The sequence below is a fragment of the Acipenser ruthenus genome, chromosome 21 (genome assembly GCF_902713425.1).
Source record: "Acipenser ruthenus chromosome 21, fAciRut3.2 maternal haplotype, whole genome shotgun sequence".
Classification (NCBI taxonomy): Eukaryota; Metazoa; Chordata; class Actinopteri; order Acipenseriformes; family Acipenseridae; genus Acipenser; species Acipenser ruthenus.
In genome coordinates this window covers 26594016-26607879 of record NC_081209.1, presented here as the reverse complement: position 1 = coordinate 26607879, position 13864 = coordinate 26594016, and the positions used below count along the sequence as shown (strand labels likewise).

The 13864-nt window shown below is 40.7% G+C and overlaps 2 protein-coding genes across 4 annotated transcripts in view; one reads left to right on the top strand and one right to left on the bottom strand.

Annotated features, from left to right (window-relative positions):
* LOC117428157 (AN1-type zinc finger protein 6-like) overlaps positions 1-2068 on the bottom strand; it is a 19245-nt gene extending 17177 nt beyond the window's left edge. Inside the window, exon 1 of one of the 3 annotated variants that reach the window (XM_034046866.3) lies at positions 2013-2068. The gene's annotated coding sequence lies outside the window, so the exon portion shown is untranslated. Of the gene's footprint in view, positions 1-1654; positions 1677-1759; positions 1782-2012 lie in introns of those variants that run through there. The other 2 variants (XM_058995334.1, XM_034046867.3) reach the window with 2 other exon arrangements.
* Positions 1148-13864, top strand: LOC117428158 (5-formyltetrahydrofolate cyclo-ligase-like). Its single transcript, XM_034046868.3, has 3 exons — positions 1148-1498; positions 2704-2965; positions 13059-13864. Exons 1-3 carry the CDS (start codon positions 1388-1390, stop codon positions 13280-13282), a joined length of 597 nt encoding a protein of 198 aa, XP_033902759.1. The 5' UTR covers positions 1148-1387; the 3' UTR covers positions 13283-13864.

The following is a 13864-nucleotide window of genomic DNA, read 5'->3' as shown; positions in this document are numbered from 1 at the left end:
TACATTTATGCAAAAAGCAAAAGTTTCTTAAACATAATGATCAGAAGTCGTCAGGTAGACAATTTCACTTACAAAGAGGAATATTGTATTTAGATTTATACAAAACGTATGTTTGGCCTTTTCACCCAAATTATTTCTCTTATTGTACTTCTTGCCAAAAAGGTTTTACAATTGGTTTCCTGGCCCCATTAGTAGCCTCATTCTTTGGGTTACAGTATATCCTGTGCACAGTTTAGCTTGGTTTTGCTGAAAAAGCAGGGTTTGTTGACAATGACACTGGGAGGGATTGGATAAGCTTTTAAACAAGGTAAAGTAAAATTGATATGATGAGTCTGTTTAATTGAAGAAACAGCTGATAATAATTTAAAAGATAGCAATGTTAACAGGAATGTTCAACCTTAAGAGGAAATCCTGTGTCTGAGGTGAGGATGTACTATAGATAGGTGGAGAGTAAACTATGAGTAGGTTTGTAAAATACCCAAACTCGGTTTCTTTTGTTTGTGGGGGATTGTGACTGGTACATGATTTAAATGGTTGATTTGGTTTGTACAGGTTTATTTTACACATAGGCTTTACTATGTTACAGTACTTACAGTACATAGGTTCACTTTTTTCTATTAGTGCCCAGGCCACACTATATATGGTATATGCACATGTATCACCCCAAACCAGTATAAGAAATGACAGTAATATAACTGACATAATCCTAATATCCCAATATGTTGATACTTACCATAGGATATAAACAGTTATATGTAACCGTTAAATTATATAGATAGATTACATATAGATCGACCTCTTGACCCTCAATAACTTGTAAAAAAGAATGTCCTTACCAAGTTATCATCATCACCGAAGAGACTTGTTGATTTCAATTTACAAAACAAAACTGAAAACGTGTTTAAGCCCCAAGTGCCTATCCTTTATGTAATCTGACCAATTATTTTCTGATTCAGAAAGTACACATCTTCCTAAAAATATTCTTTCCACATCTAAGACTAGAAAGCCCCGTGCTTCACAGAATTCACTGACTAATAATGTGCATATTGTTTCTAATTGTCCCATACTCGTGAATTGTTCTTAACCTATTGAGTTAAGAGGGACTTTAGTCCTCCTACTGTGTTTTTTTATTTTTAATAATTAACAACACGTTGACGTTTCGTAATCGCTAGTCATTTTTTCAATTACAAGGTCGGTTCTGCTCAGCCGCAGAAATATTTTTTAGCCAGTAACTGGAAGCCGAAGAACTTGAGGCGGATTCGATTTGTCTGCTCTGTCGTACAAACAGCAGCGAGGGGAACTCAAAGACTGAGCCCTGGCTTCGGACGGGCTGAGCGGGTTGTTCGCAGAAGAGCGCCGTGACAGAGAGGCTGAGCGCAGCAGCAGCATGGCAGCCCTCAGAGCCGCAAAACAAGCACTGCGAACAGAATTAAAGAAGAGGATATCTCAGCTGAGCGACCAAGAGAAACTCCGACAGTCTCATATCGTTACTCAGAAGGTAAAGATATAAAACGCAAAAATTAAGTGAAAACTGTTGTGTTGGAAAACCACAGGCCCAACATTTACACGCGTATGTATAACGTGCTTGTATTTATAGAGGGGGCAAGAAGCCAAGACAAACATGTTACATTTCGTTTTGCAAAAAGGTACAAACCTGACACTCGTATTGTCTGCTCAAACTGGTCAACTGCTTTGCAAATATGACCGGATATCGCAGGCAAAATAAAATAAAAATAAAAAAAATACATTGAACTACAACCTTTTTAATTGATGCTGTGAATTTGTAGTTGTAGATAACTGCGCATGTCCTCGTCCTTCCAGCAGGCGTGTGTTCAGACAAAAAAAAAAAAACTTCCAGGCGACTTAACTGCTATACATTATATTTGCATTATTAAAATAGCATTGCAGTATTAAATCATAATTTATCTTTGCTGCATTAGCACTACTGATTTTTTTGTACACTCCTATTTTGTGACGTTATAATATTTTTGCCACCACACTCATTTTCTTACCTGGCATCGTTTTCAAAGCTGTCTCCTATCCTGTCTCCCCGCTGCACGACCCCCACCTTGCAGCTAGCTGGGTAGTGCAACAATCCTGTGTACCAACTAATACCCAATCGCATCAAAACAAAAGCTGTCTCTCCTCTATAAACTGGGGAACAGAGTAGAACTTGACAAATTGTTCTAGCTGGTGAGCAAGTCTAGCATGGAGCAAATTGTGTGTCTGTGGTGTTCTGAGTTCATACACAACAGGCAGATAAGCTGTGTGTGTGTGTGTGTTTTAAACCTAGTGAGGAACAATTTTTCCATTGCGTATTTTCTTCAAGTAGAATAATATAGACTGCATTTCAAAATCCGGAAGTGCATGCTCCTTTGTGTAACAAGTCAGTCTAATAAAGTTCTAATTTAGAGCTAGAATTTAGCCATCGGCTGTCCGCTTGTATTCTGACTGGCCTAGACACTACACTTTTAATATAGCTTTTAAAGCAGCTCTGGGAAAGTATTTAAACTGAAACTTTAAAAAGTAATATATTATATATATGTATGTGTGTTTACCACATCAACACACCATATCATTGATGTGGTAAGCTTACTTTCTAATCACCCTAGCTGTCTATCTATCTATCTATCTATCTATCTATCTATCTATCTATCTATCTATCTATAAAATATCTCTTTATTTGACTCTTCTTTTTTGCAGCTCATCAAGCACCCGAAGTATCAGCGTTGTCAAAGGATCGCTGTCTTTTTAAGCATGCATGATGAGGTTCAGACTGAGGAGATCATTGAGGACATCTTCCAGAAAGGCAAAGTGTGTTTTATCCCCAAATACCAGAAAAAAAGCCACCACATGGACATGGTGAAGCTGACTGCAGCCAGCGAGATCCATGCTCTGCCCCTGACCTCCTGGAATATCCCCCAGCCCTCTGAGGAGGAGCACCGAGAGGAGGCCTTGGATACAGGTTGGTCCAGCCAGCTAGATTACGTTTGAAAAAAGTAGACACTAGGAAGATCTCTTTAAAAAATGAAAACTTCTGAGGGAGACAAAAAGGCTGAGTAATACTTTTAATGTTAGCTTGCAAGGTTCAGGGGGCGTGGAGCTGGGGGCCTCTAATTTTCTAATCTTTTAATTTTCTAATCTCCCGTTAATTAGCATCTATTTACTGTTTAAGACCTGATCACCTGCACCTTTTCTGTCTAGTGTTTCGTTTTAGTAGCAAACGCTCAGATGCCGTTGTTTCGTGCTTCACCGCTAATATCTAAACTTCGTTGTCTCGCTCACTGCAGGTCATTTCTCTGCACATCGCTGCCAAGATATTATCAATAATTTTCCTACCTGCTCAGGTGATCTTTCTTTTCATTCAGCTTCTCTTTTCGGCTTCAAGAGCTCCAACGTTACTCTTTCCTGTTCCACCCGGTCTCCACCTCAACATCAGAGCCGTCCTTCATTACTCAACTTGTCTGCAACTTTGTCAGAAAGTCTGGTCCTCCGTTAAACTTTCAAGCTCCTTCGACAAGACATCGACATTTCCGTTGTCTGCGATTGCCTTCCTTTAGCTCTTTTTAATTTCCACCACGAGGCCTTGTCTGCGGAATCTTTCTTTACTCCTCGCCTGCAATCAGACGCCCCTCCCCTGCTCCCACAGAGCCAGCACAATTACCGTTCCATCAGAAGATCCTGCCCTGAACCTCCATCAGCTACGTTCAACCTTTTAAAGACGTATCCAGCCCATTCTAAACTCAATTTCAACCAGTGGCGGCTTGTGACTTGACTGGTCACAACATGCTCTAACAACACTATTGTACTGTAACTTTTCCACCGACGCCTCACAGACCATGGTTACCATGGCAACGCCCTCATTGAGTGACTGCAGGGAGTGGTAAGTTGCTATGGTGACCAGGCAGCTTCATCAGGCTCTGCGTGCTCTGTTCCTCGGTACTGCAATCTTCCAGCTTCCTGTTGCTGCTCTTTCACAACTGGCGGAGACGAATTCAACGCGAACCATGACATCTAAATACTGCGTTAACTTATCTATATTCATGACTAACTGTCCTAAAACATGTCTAGAATATTTATTATTCAAATCTAAAGCAAATGTTGTTCTACATAGACAAGGATTTAATCGTAATAACTTAATAGATTCTACCCTGCTTCACTCAAGTCAATGGTTTAATTCCAATCATAACCTCTGGATGGCAGTATAATACCATAAGTTCTCTCTCTATATGTATTAAACCAGTTTGGTATCGCTGCGAAGCTCGGACACTACAACTTTTCTATCTATTCTCGCAGTTATCACTGTGAGGGATTCTCGGGAATTCCCCTCCTGCCTCATCTTTTGTCTATCTATATCAACTGACATTCTTCAATTTCAACTCTACCTGCCCCCCCCCCCCCCCCCCCCCCCACCGCCCTTCGAGGACACGGTCATGAAGCCACGCACTTGTCGGCTTTCTGAGATGCTCCGAATCTACCGTCACATTAACTTCCAGCTTCCCTGCACCAGGCTTCCATCCCAGTGACCTCTTCCTGTTCCCGGATTCGTGCTTCCTCATCTGGCTTCTCTCCTTAAAACCGACAAATTTCACCAAGGCACTTTATTCAACCTTCAAGTTACCATTTCAGCAACGTGAGCTGCCAGTCAGAAATGGAAACCATGTCCTACAACTATCATCATTTCAGTCAAGTGTCCTCCTACCCTGCGATTAGACAATACACTCAGACTGCTCCCGACCAAATCAATAAATTTTGCAATAGCCTCAGAGCAACGCATTCTTCATCCTCTCAGGTTCTACAGCGGCCTCAGCTCTATGCATTCTTCATCTCTGGCTTTATCTGAATCACTTTTCACTCAAAGACCAATATCCACCGCATACAGCAGATCTCTGTACTCTACAGCAGACCACCACACTACCGATGGCAGTCCACCGTTCACCATTACAGATCACTGCTTCAGCAGATCTCTGCGCTCTGCAGCAGACCACCACACTCTACCAATGGCAGTCCACCATTCACAATAACAGATCACTGCTTCAGCAGATCTCTCTTTCTACAGCAGACCACTGCTCATCATTGACAGCGCTTCATCGTTACTTCTTCAGATCTCTGCACCGTTTAGCAGATCCTGTGCTCTCTGTTAATTGCTCCTCACTGCAGCAGATCTCTGATTCCTTTTCAGATCTACTCACTATTATAGCATGCAAAGTTGCTTTAGTTTACAGTTTAAATCTGTACCTGCACTACTCCAGAGCTTCCAACGCTTCCGCTTTCCTCCAATATGCAGATCACGGCAGCATTCCACAATCAAGGCTAATGCTAATCCCCATCTAATCAAAATACAAGGTGCTTGACCTTCTCAGCAATCTATTCGGATGTCCTCACATCCTCTCAAATATTACAGCATTATTCCATACCAGCAGTTCGCCTGACCCTCCGTGGGATTCTTAAGAGCCTTCCCTTCTGCCTCACCTTCCCGCCTGTCTACATCAATGAACATTCTCTGTTTGCTCATTCTACTCTTCGGAAATGCCACTTCGCCCCATACAAGGATCTACCTATGGAGAGCATCTGCATCTGAGCCCTCTTCTGTCTTCTCAGGAGCTCAGAATCCACAGTTTCTTTTACTTCTAATTTTACTCCATCATTCAGTTGTGTACCTCCACGACGGATCCATTTCAGCGTGGTCACTTCATTCAGCGGTCAAGCAGAGTCCCCTATCTGCCCATTCTTTTCAACGTCAAGGTATCTCTCTGCATCTCAGCCTTCTTCAGTCTCCTCAGAACTCGCAGTTTCTTCTGCTTCTGATTTACTTCATCATTCGGCCGTACCTCTAAGATGGATCAATTTCAGCATGGTTAGTTCATTCAGTTGTCAAGTAGAGTCCCCTATCTTCCCTTCTTTTCAACATCAAGGTATCTCCCCAGCAAGAAACCTTAACCCCCCCGCCCCCTAGACCCTCAGTTCATTGATTCCTCTCGCTCCTATCATCTATCATCGCTGGTTTTCAACCCACCTCTCCACCCTCCAGAGCAAGCCTCCTTCCTCTACCCCCCCAAGGACCCGCAGTTAATTGATTCCGCTCGCTCCTATCATCACTCATCACTGGTTCTCAACCCACCTCTCCACCCTCCAGAGCAAGCCTCCCTCCTCTACTCTACCCCACTCCTCGGATCACTCGTCACTGGATCTCAACCTACCTCGCCTCCAGAGCACGCCTCCCCCACCCCACCCCCCAAATCATTCTGTAGGCACAGCCCCCTCTGCTGCAAGGGCCAACATCAATCACAGCAATGTGGGGGAATGTGGGGAGCTGGCCCTCTTCTGCAGTGGATTCTTTCATTCATTCATTCTCCTCTCATATAGTTGCAGCCCATTTTAAAATTGCTAGCATGCCCGGAGTGGGGGCTACCTGTCCGCCGGGGCCACCAGAGGTTTTCCCCTAATCGGCCTCAAGGGGTTTTTTCTTCTCCACCGAGCGGCAGGTATACACATAGTCACATCCTACTAACAATTACTAATCTCCCTCTGTTTGTTCTGTTTGTCCTTCTGGTCTTTTGTTTGTTATGCGTTGGCATGTGCTGTCTTTTGTTTGTCTCACGGTGTGGGAGTTTTCGTGAGGTGCCGGGGGTTCATCCTTTGGGGGGCAAGTGAGTCTCACTTCCCCGACCTCAGGGCTAGGCATCCCGCCTCCCTTACCTTCAGGGGGGTTCTCACCACGTGAGTCAGAGCGGACCCCCGGCCAAACTCTTTCCTGTCGCAGCTCCTGCGCTCATCTTATCTCACTCGAGGCTCTCTTCTATTCTGCCTCTCTTCAGGACGTGGTCACTCGTGCTGAGTCCTATACTAACCTCTATGCTTTGTCCTTATTTTCAGGTCCCAGGCAGAGTGACGTCTCGGCCAATCAGGGGTTTTACGAGCGCCCCTTACAGAAGCCTCAGGTGCTGGGTACCTCTCTCATCTCCTCTCGAGGGGTGGCTTTCCAAGTCATAACCCTCATATGTGTTTTCGGTCGCTGGGTCCTTTCGCCCCTGAGATGTGTCGGCATCGTCACCCTCAGTCAGTGACCATCTTTTCTATCCCGTTTCGGTTGCTGGGTCCTCTGCCCCTGGGATGTGCAGCATCGTTGCCCTCAGTCAGTGACCACATTCTGTCCTACTAACTGCTCCTTGCTGCTTCTTCTGCCTTATCCTTCACCCCAGCTCACGCCCAGTGAATTATATATCGTACTATTGCAATATCTTTTAAACAGTACATTTCTTTCTCCAAGGATTTCAGACAATGTTAAAACTCATTTGAATTTATTGGTAGAGGGCTATTTGCTGAAATGTGTGCCACCATTGCAGGCAATCCCTCTCGGACAAACAAAATAGCATATTAGGTAGACTTTTTAATTGGGATTTAAAAGGTAGCAGGCGGTAATGCTTTTGTTAGTTTGTTTGTCTTGTTTTTTTTTCTTTCTTTTTTGCATTGTCAACCTTTACTAGTTACTTAAATTATAAAGGTATCTCTGCTCATGGCAACAGCAACCAGCTGCCACAAAATTGAATTTGTTTTTCCAGTAACATTTCCATATGCTTCCCTTTCTGCATTTCTTGTGTTCTGAAATTTTATTGACATAAAACTACTGTCAAAAACAACCCAGTGGTGACACATTGTGGAGGGAAAGTAGAAATGCAGTAGTCTCTTTGTTGCTTCCAGCTACTGCACAGCATTAGGGGGCACTGTGTTGTTGGATTCGAGCCATACTTCTTAGGCAGCATTCACACTGGGTCCGTTTCAAATGGTGTGAACACATCCTTAGTGGAGATTATAAATCATTTTACACATTTAATTTTAAAAGGTATATCCTGAAAATGAGATATATTGCAGTGTAATTTACTGTATATTTCACCACTGAGCAGTGGCAACCACAAAAATCAAAAAAGAGGGGATGGGGAATTGAGCTGTACAGACTGTTTAAAAAGATGAACACTTAAGGGCAAACCCTATACGTGGTTGAAAAGATGCTGCCTTGATCCATTATTAAAGAGATGTCAAAAGGGCTACCTGGCTCTCCATCGTTTTCTACAACCAGGACAGCTGCCATAGACGTGATTTCCAAGGGGACGCTCTGCTTGTAATTATAGCTGGCCTAAGCTACAAGGAGGTGAATTGACTTGGCGCAGGGAGTCCATTCCTAAACTCCAACTGACACACATACTGCCTCCTTACATAACACTAATGCTGGATGGAATTGATTTTGCACATTTAAACCAGTACAGAATTTAAACCAAGAAGAAAAATCAATGGTTGCAGTTTGTCCATCTTTATTTCTTGCTACCAGAAGTTCTTTTTGCAACAACAATAACAAATACTTAATCTTCACCCCAGTGGTCATATCCTTGTACATGCCAGGGCTCGTGGGCACACTCTGCCTGTTAAGAAATGTTTATTACTCTAGGATAGTAATAAATGTTTGAATTCTTAGTTTCCTGTGGTCACTTAAGCACTCAGTTTTGGATGTTCAGACACTAATGTTAACATACATCCATAACTTTAAATGCTCAATCATAGACCCAGCAAGAAAGTGTAGTCTAGGACACAGATATGATTGTTGCAATACACTGTTAGAGGGTTTAGCTACTGAAAGAATTCCATAAATCTTGCCTCCCATGCATTTCTATCCACTATGTAGGGTTTGCATGTGCAGTTATCAAACATAATAGTGCTCACGGTACTGCTTACACTGTGCACTAATCTGCTCTAGATGGCACTGTATTACTATATATCCTTTTTTATTTTTTAAAGATTGTATGACTAAGCCCTTTCAACTGATGAAGTTAGGGAGTGCCAAAGCAATCTCCCCATTCACCAGCTCTAGCCATTGTTTTCTGGGTGACCTGCACACCAAGACACCGACATCTTACGTCCACCTGCCCAGCGATGACTCAAATTATATATCAATAGGTTCAATTAAGGTGTCCGAGTTGGTTCTAAAATCCTAGCAGTGTCCTTGAGGTGCTGTTCTTGAGACGTTACTTTTTAAAAATATATAATTACTTGCCTGATATGCAGAGCAAAGCTTGTGTCACAATGTATGCAGATAACACCGAAGCAAAAATTCCCTTTTTTTTCTCTTAAAATAATAAAACTAGCAAGAACTACTTGGAACATTAATTTTATTGCTCTCTCCTAAGTCATTTCTTTCTAATATTATCCCTGCAATATTTTTTTATGCTTCTAGAACTCCTCAGAGTTTTAAACCATCACTGATGAGACTCTGTTCAATTTTAACTCTTAAACTGGCTCTTTGTACAACAATTACAAACCTTCCAGCAGCTGTTGATTATAACGGCTCAAAACACATTTAGGTGAGGTATCCAAACTGAATATATAAACATCATTTACATCTTTATCATGTAATCAAAGAAACTACAAAATGATATATCGTCCATAATAGTAGCACAGTATTTCATATTGGATTTTTCAATTAGTCAGTTTTTTCATAAGTATATGGAAAACTACAGAGGTATGCAATTCAATATGTTAAACGTAACATTATTCAGCAGCTTTCTTTCAACTTTATGAAGCCAAATTAGTTCGTTCTGTAGGGTGATGCAAAACTTTTGGTCAGAGCTGTAGATGCCATGAAGCAGTTTCTTTTAAAAAGCCCCCTTATCTGAAAGTGATTAGCACTTTTTTTTGCAGTGTCATCTCGCAGAGGACAGAAGGGAAAGAAATCAGATGTGAAATTGATGCAGCTGAAGCCAGTGTAGGGAGACCGGGGTAGTGGCCCAAGCAGTGACAATGGTTAGCTTGGTCACAGATGGTGCTGTATCTGACTTTGAGAGCAATCCTTCTGCCGTTCAACTGTACTCTCATTTTCCATCCAAGTGAACACTTTACTTTTGTATGTATTTTTTTATAAATCTAGGTGGAACAGTATCATTAGATGTGTAATGAAGTGGTTGGAGCACAACCCGTTCCAGGAAGAATCACGTTTCTTAGTTCTTTTTCTGCTGACACTCCTGTCCCATCAAACATTTCTGTTTTTTTGTTTTTTTTATCTTCCCAGAACCAGATTTCCGTAGCAACAAAACATCTGCTCACTAGTGTTGATTGTGGTACAGCTACTGTGCCAGCGATTAATTAAGGAGCCGTCTTCTTAAAGAGAAATACAGATATTTTATCCTGCTGCTAAAATTGCAAAGGTCAAGAGTGATTTGTGGATTGATGAAAAATATTTCACACTGACGCAAGGCAGTAACATTGATGAGTGGTCTGTTAAATGCTGAGCTGTTCCTTGCCTGCCTGTGGGTGTTGCTGATGAGAGCATTTACCACACAACATTATTTAGTCTTGCAATAACAAAACCAAGCTGTATCTCATTGTTTAGGGTCAACAATAAAAATAGGAATCTGGTCACTTAAGCTTCAGTGCAGGAATGTGCACAAACTCGTCTACCCTGATCTAAAGCAGAAATGTATTCACTTTTATCAATGATCGAAAGTGTGAATTATGTGATTCCTCTTCACAGCCATATTATATGCAGCAAGCAGGATTCCTACTGTTACATATTTATTTGTAATATGCATATTAACTCTCAGAAGATTTTAGAAATACAGCTAAACCAGTTTGTATTTCTAAAGAAAGTGGTGCAGAAGTTTAGGTTCAATGAGCTGCTTATTTCGGCAGTGCAACACCAGGAATTGCCATTTAAACTCGATCACTGTCCTCGGGCTAAAGATGTGTGCCATGCAGTGCATTAATGTGAATGCAAAATTGTAAAAAAAAAAAGGAAAGGTCTTAGTTTGAAATAAAACACATATTAAAAGCAAAGCATCACTGGTTTTATGCCATCCTACAGGGAACATTATTTTTGGTGTTTTTTTTGTTTTTTTTAAAATAAATGCATTAATAGTTGCATGGAAGGGCTGCTGTGCTGCAAATGGAGGCATCAAGGCATTATTTGATTAACTAAAGTGAGGAATAGAGGAGAAAGGGAAGGATTGACACTGACAGGCATAGAGTGCATTAAATGGATCATTCTGCTCTAAACAGGATAGTGTCCTTTTTGTCGGTAAGGTTTTAAAGAAAGTGGCCCCTTGATGTTGCACTGTATGTAGAAACAAGCCCAGCATGAGTGCTTGGGAGCAGAAGAAAATCACAGCAAGCTTTTGACCTCACAATACCACTATATAGCCAAGCTCTGAACATCATCAAAGAAAGCCTGAGAAATGCAAGTTCTGCTATTTACTCCTAAGAGGGCATCCTTGCACAATACATTTAGAATACCTTGGAACAGAATACTTTGTTATAACAAGTAGAATGCTGTTCTTAAAATGATCATGACTAAGGTAACTTCGTCCATTGTAAAACAGCTTGTCAACTGCATGTCCATGCAAAAGAATGTTTAATGGGTTCTGGAAGTTTGACAATGTTACACACTGCTCCAACAATTATTATTATTATTATTATTATTATTTGTCTAATATTCTGGAAGCTCTAGTTCAAAGCTTGTAATTAGAGTGTCGAAATATTGAGTTTGTATAACCAAACAAATATCAGGCAGGGAACCCTCATTAAAATAATTGTGTTTTCTTTCCCTTCTCCTTGCAGATGCAACCATACGTGAGATGTTGTGATATATTGCAACTCCCTTCAGATTATGTGTTGAGTAGATAATATGGTTTTAATACAGAATCTTTGCTTCTACCCATGTACAGTATGACCAGCAAGCAGCTAACTGCCCTAGGTGTGTTACATGGTATCACATGGTACATGTGCTCATTCCCAGTACTTTATGCACACGTTTTTGCAGTGTCAATGAAAGGAATGTGAGTGTTTGGATAATTATCTAATTGGTTTCAGCACAATCTGCACTATTTTTCCCCACCCTTTTAATTAGAAAGTGTCTGTGTTTGATCTTTAACATTGTAAATAAGGTTGCTTACTTAGAAATGAGTGTTTTAAACTTGCATGACTGTTATTAAACTTGGGTCAGATTTATCTGGACAATTAAAAGCTATTACAGTCGACACAAATGAGGTCTCTTTACCTATATTGGTCTCAAATCAACATGTATGTGGCTTATATCAGTATAAAGCTGCCCAGACAGCTTGAATACATCATAAGGGAAGAATTCAAGTTTAAGATTAATAATAATACCACCAAACTGTTGATTTTTAAAAAATCAATACGTAATGTTTCTGTAGAGGTTTCTAAATTATTTAAAGGCTTGAAATGCATGTTTGAGACCACTTAGTCTTTAAAATATTAAACGCCTCTTTACACTGAAAGCAAATCAATAAGGGCACTCCTGAGAGAGGCAGGATAGCTGAGTTATATATATATATATATATATATATATATTTTTTTTTTTTGGGTGGGGTGGGGGATTTTATTTAATTTGATGAGGTTTGCATATATAGTTTCAATTTTGATTATCTTTAAACCATGAAAGGGTCAGGCATTATTGAAAATAAGAGTGCCCATCCTTCCAGAGCTGCCTTGAATCTCATTTCAGTTGACTGGGCTTAATCAAGATTAAACATGTCTAAATAGTGGATAATCACTTTGGTCTTTCACACTTGAAATTGAGTTGCAGGGATTGGAAGTGCAAAGTTAAAACATCATTAAAGTATGAATAATTATAAGACTAGTTCAAAGTGGCTTGTTGACCAGAAGGAGATACAGTAGCATATTGTTGCAGTTTACTTAACACAGTATCTAAATGTAATTTAAGAGAAAAATTTGGCTCCGAAGACAATGCACAGATATATTGTATGGGCAACATTTCCTCTATCTCTCCTTCACCTATGATTTCAGATGGGATTTTAAGGCAGCATAGATATGACTGGCCATGCCCCCAGGTATTGTGCATCCTTGCTGCCCAAGCAACTGCTCCATTCACTACTGTAAAGGAGTATTCAGTTCCAGAGATGATCATAGCCTCCCTGTGCAAGCTGTTTCATTCAGGCATTGGAGAGTATGTCCAGTAAAGCATTTTCAATGTGGGCTGATTGAGGGCAATTTTATTTTCTTAACCTTTTCTCCTTCTTTTGAACTCTGTACAGGAGGTCTTGATTTGATCCTCATGCCTGGCCTGGGATTTGACAAGCATGGGAACCGCCTGGGGCGTGGAAAGGGGTACTATGACACCTACCTGGGGCGCTGTATGAACCACCCCAAAGGGAAGCCATACACCATTGCTCTGGCTTTCAAGGAACAGATCTGCGATGCGATCCCAGTGGCCGACAATGACATCCAAGTTGATGAAATACTGTATGAATTCAAATAAACTGCCCACCAGGAAGAACAAAGCACGGTTCCAAGGATTCATCTGAAACCCAGCGGCGTCCCAGCCTCCTTTAATTGGCTCCTTTCCTTTACTTCAAATGTGCCTTGTCCAATTTAATAAGCCTGTTTTAAATGAAAAATACACACGTAACCATGGAGACCTTCGTGTTGAAGCGAAAACCTCAGATGACCTTAAATACAGGGCTTGTATACTATAATATTTATATATATATAATATGAATGTTAAGCTTACTGTTTTGAATATTATAATTAATGAAACTGTTGAAATGAAGACAATTGCTGCCCAGTTTAAACTGCTCTGTCTTGTTCAGTTTAATTTAACTGAGGTTTATCAGTGAAGGTAATCATTTTGAATTGTTAACTTTTACATTGAATTCGGTGTAGTTTTGCAGTGTGCAGTATATTAAGCCAAAGCTCTATCTGTCATCAGACTACAAGAAAAACATCATTTGGTAAAGCAAGGTTCTACTAGTTCAATTCTTTCACTAACGTTTTTTAACAAAGTCAAGGTCGCTAAAAAATGCAGATGAATGTTTTATGAGAATAAATATTTTTCATGACA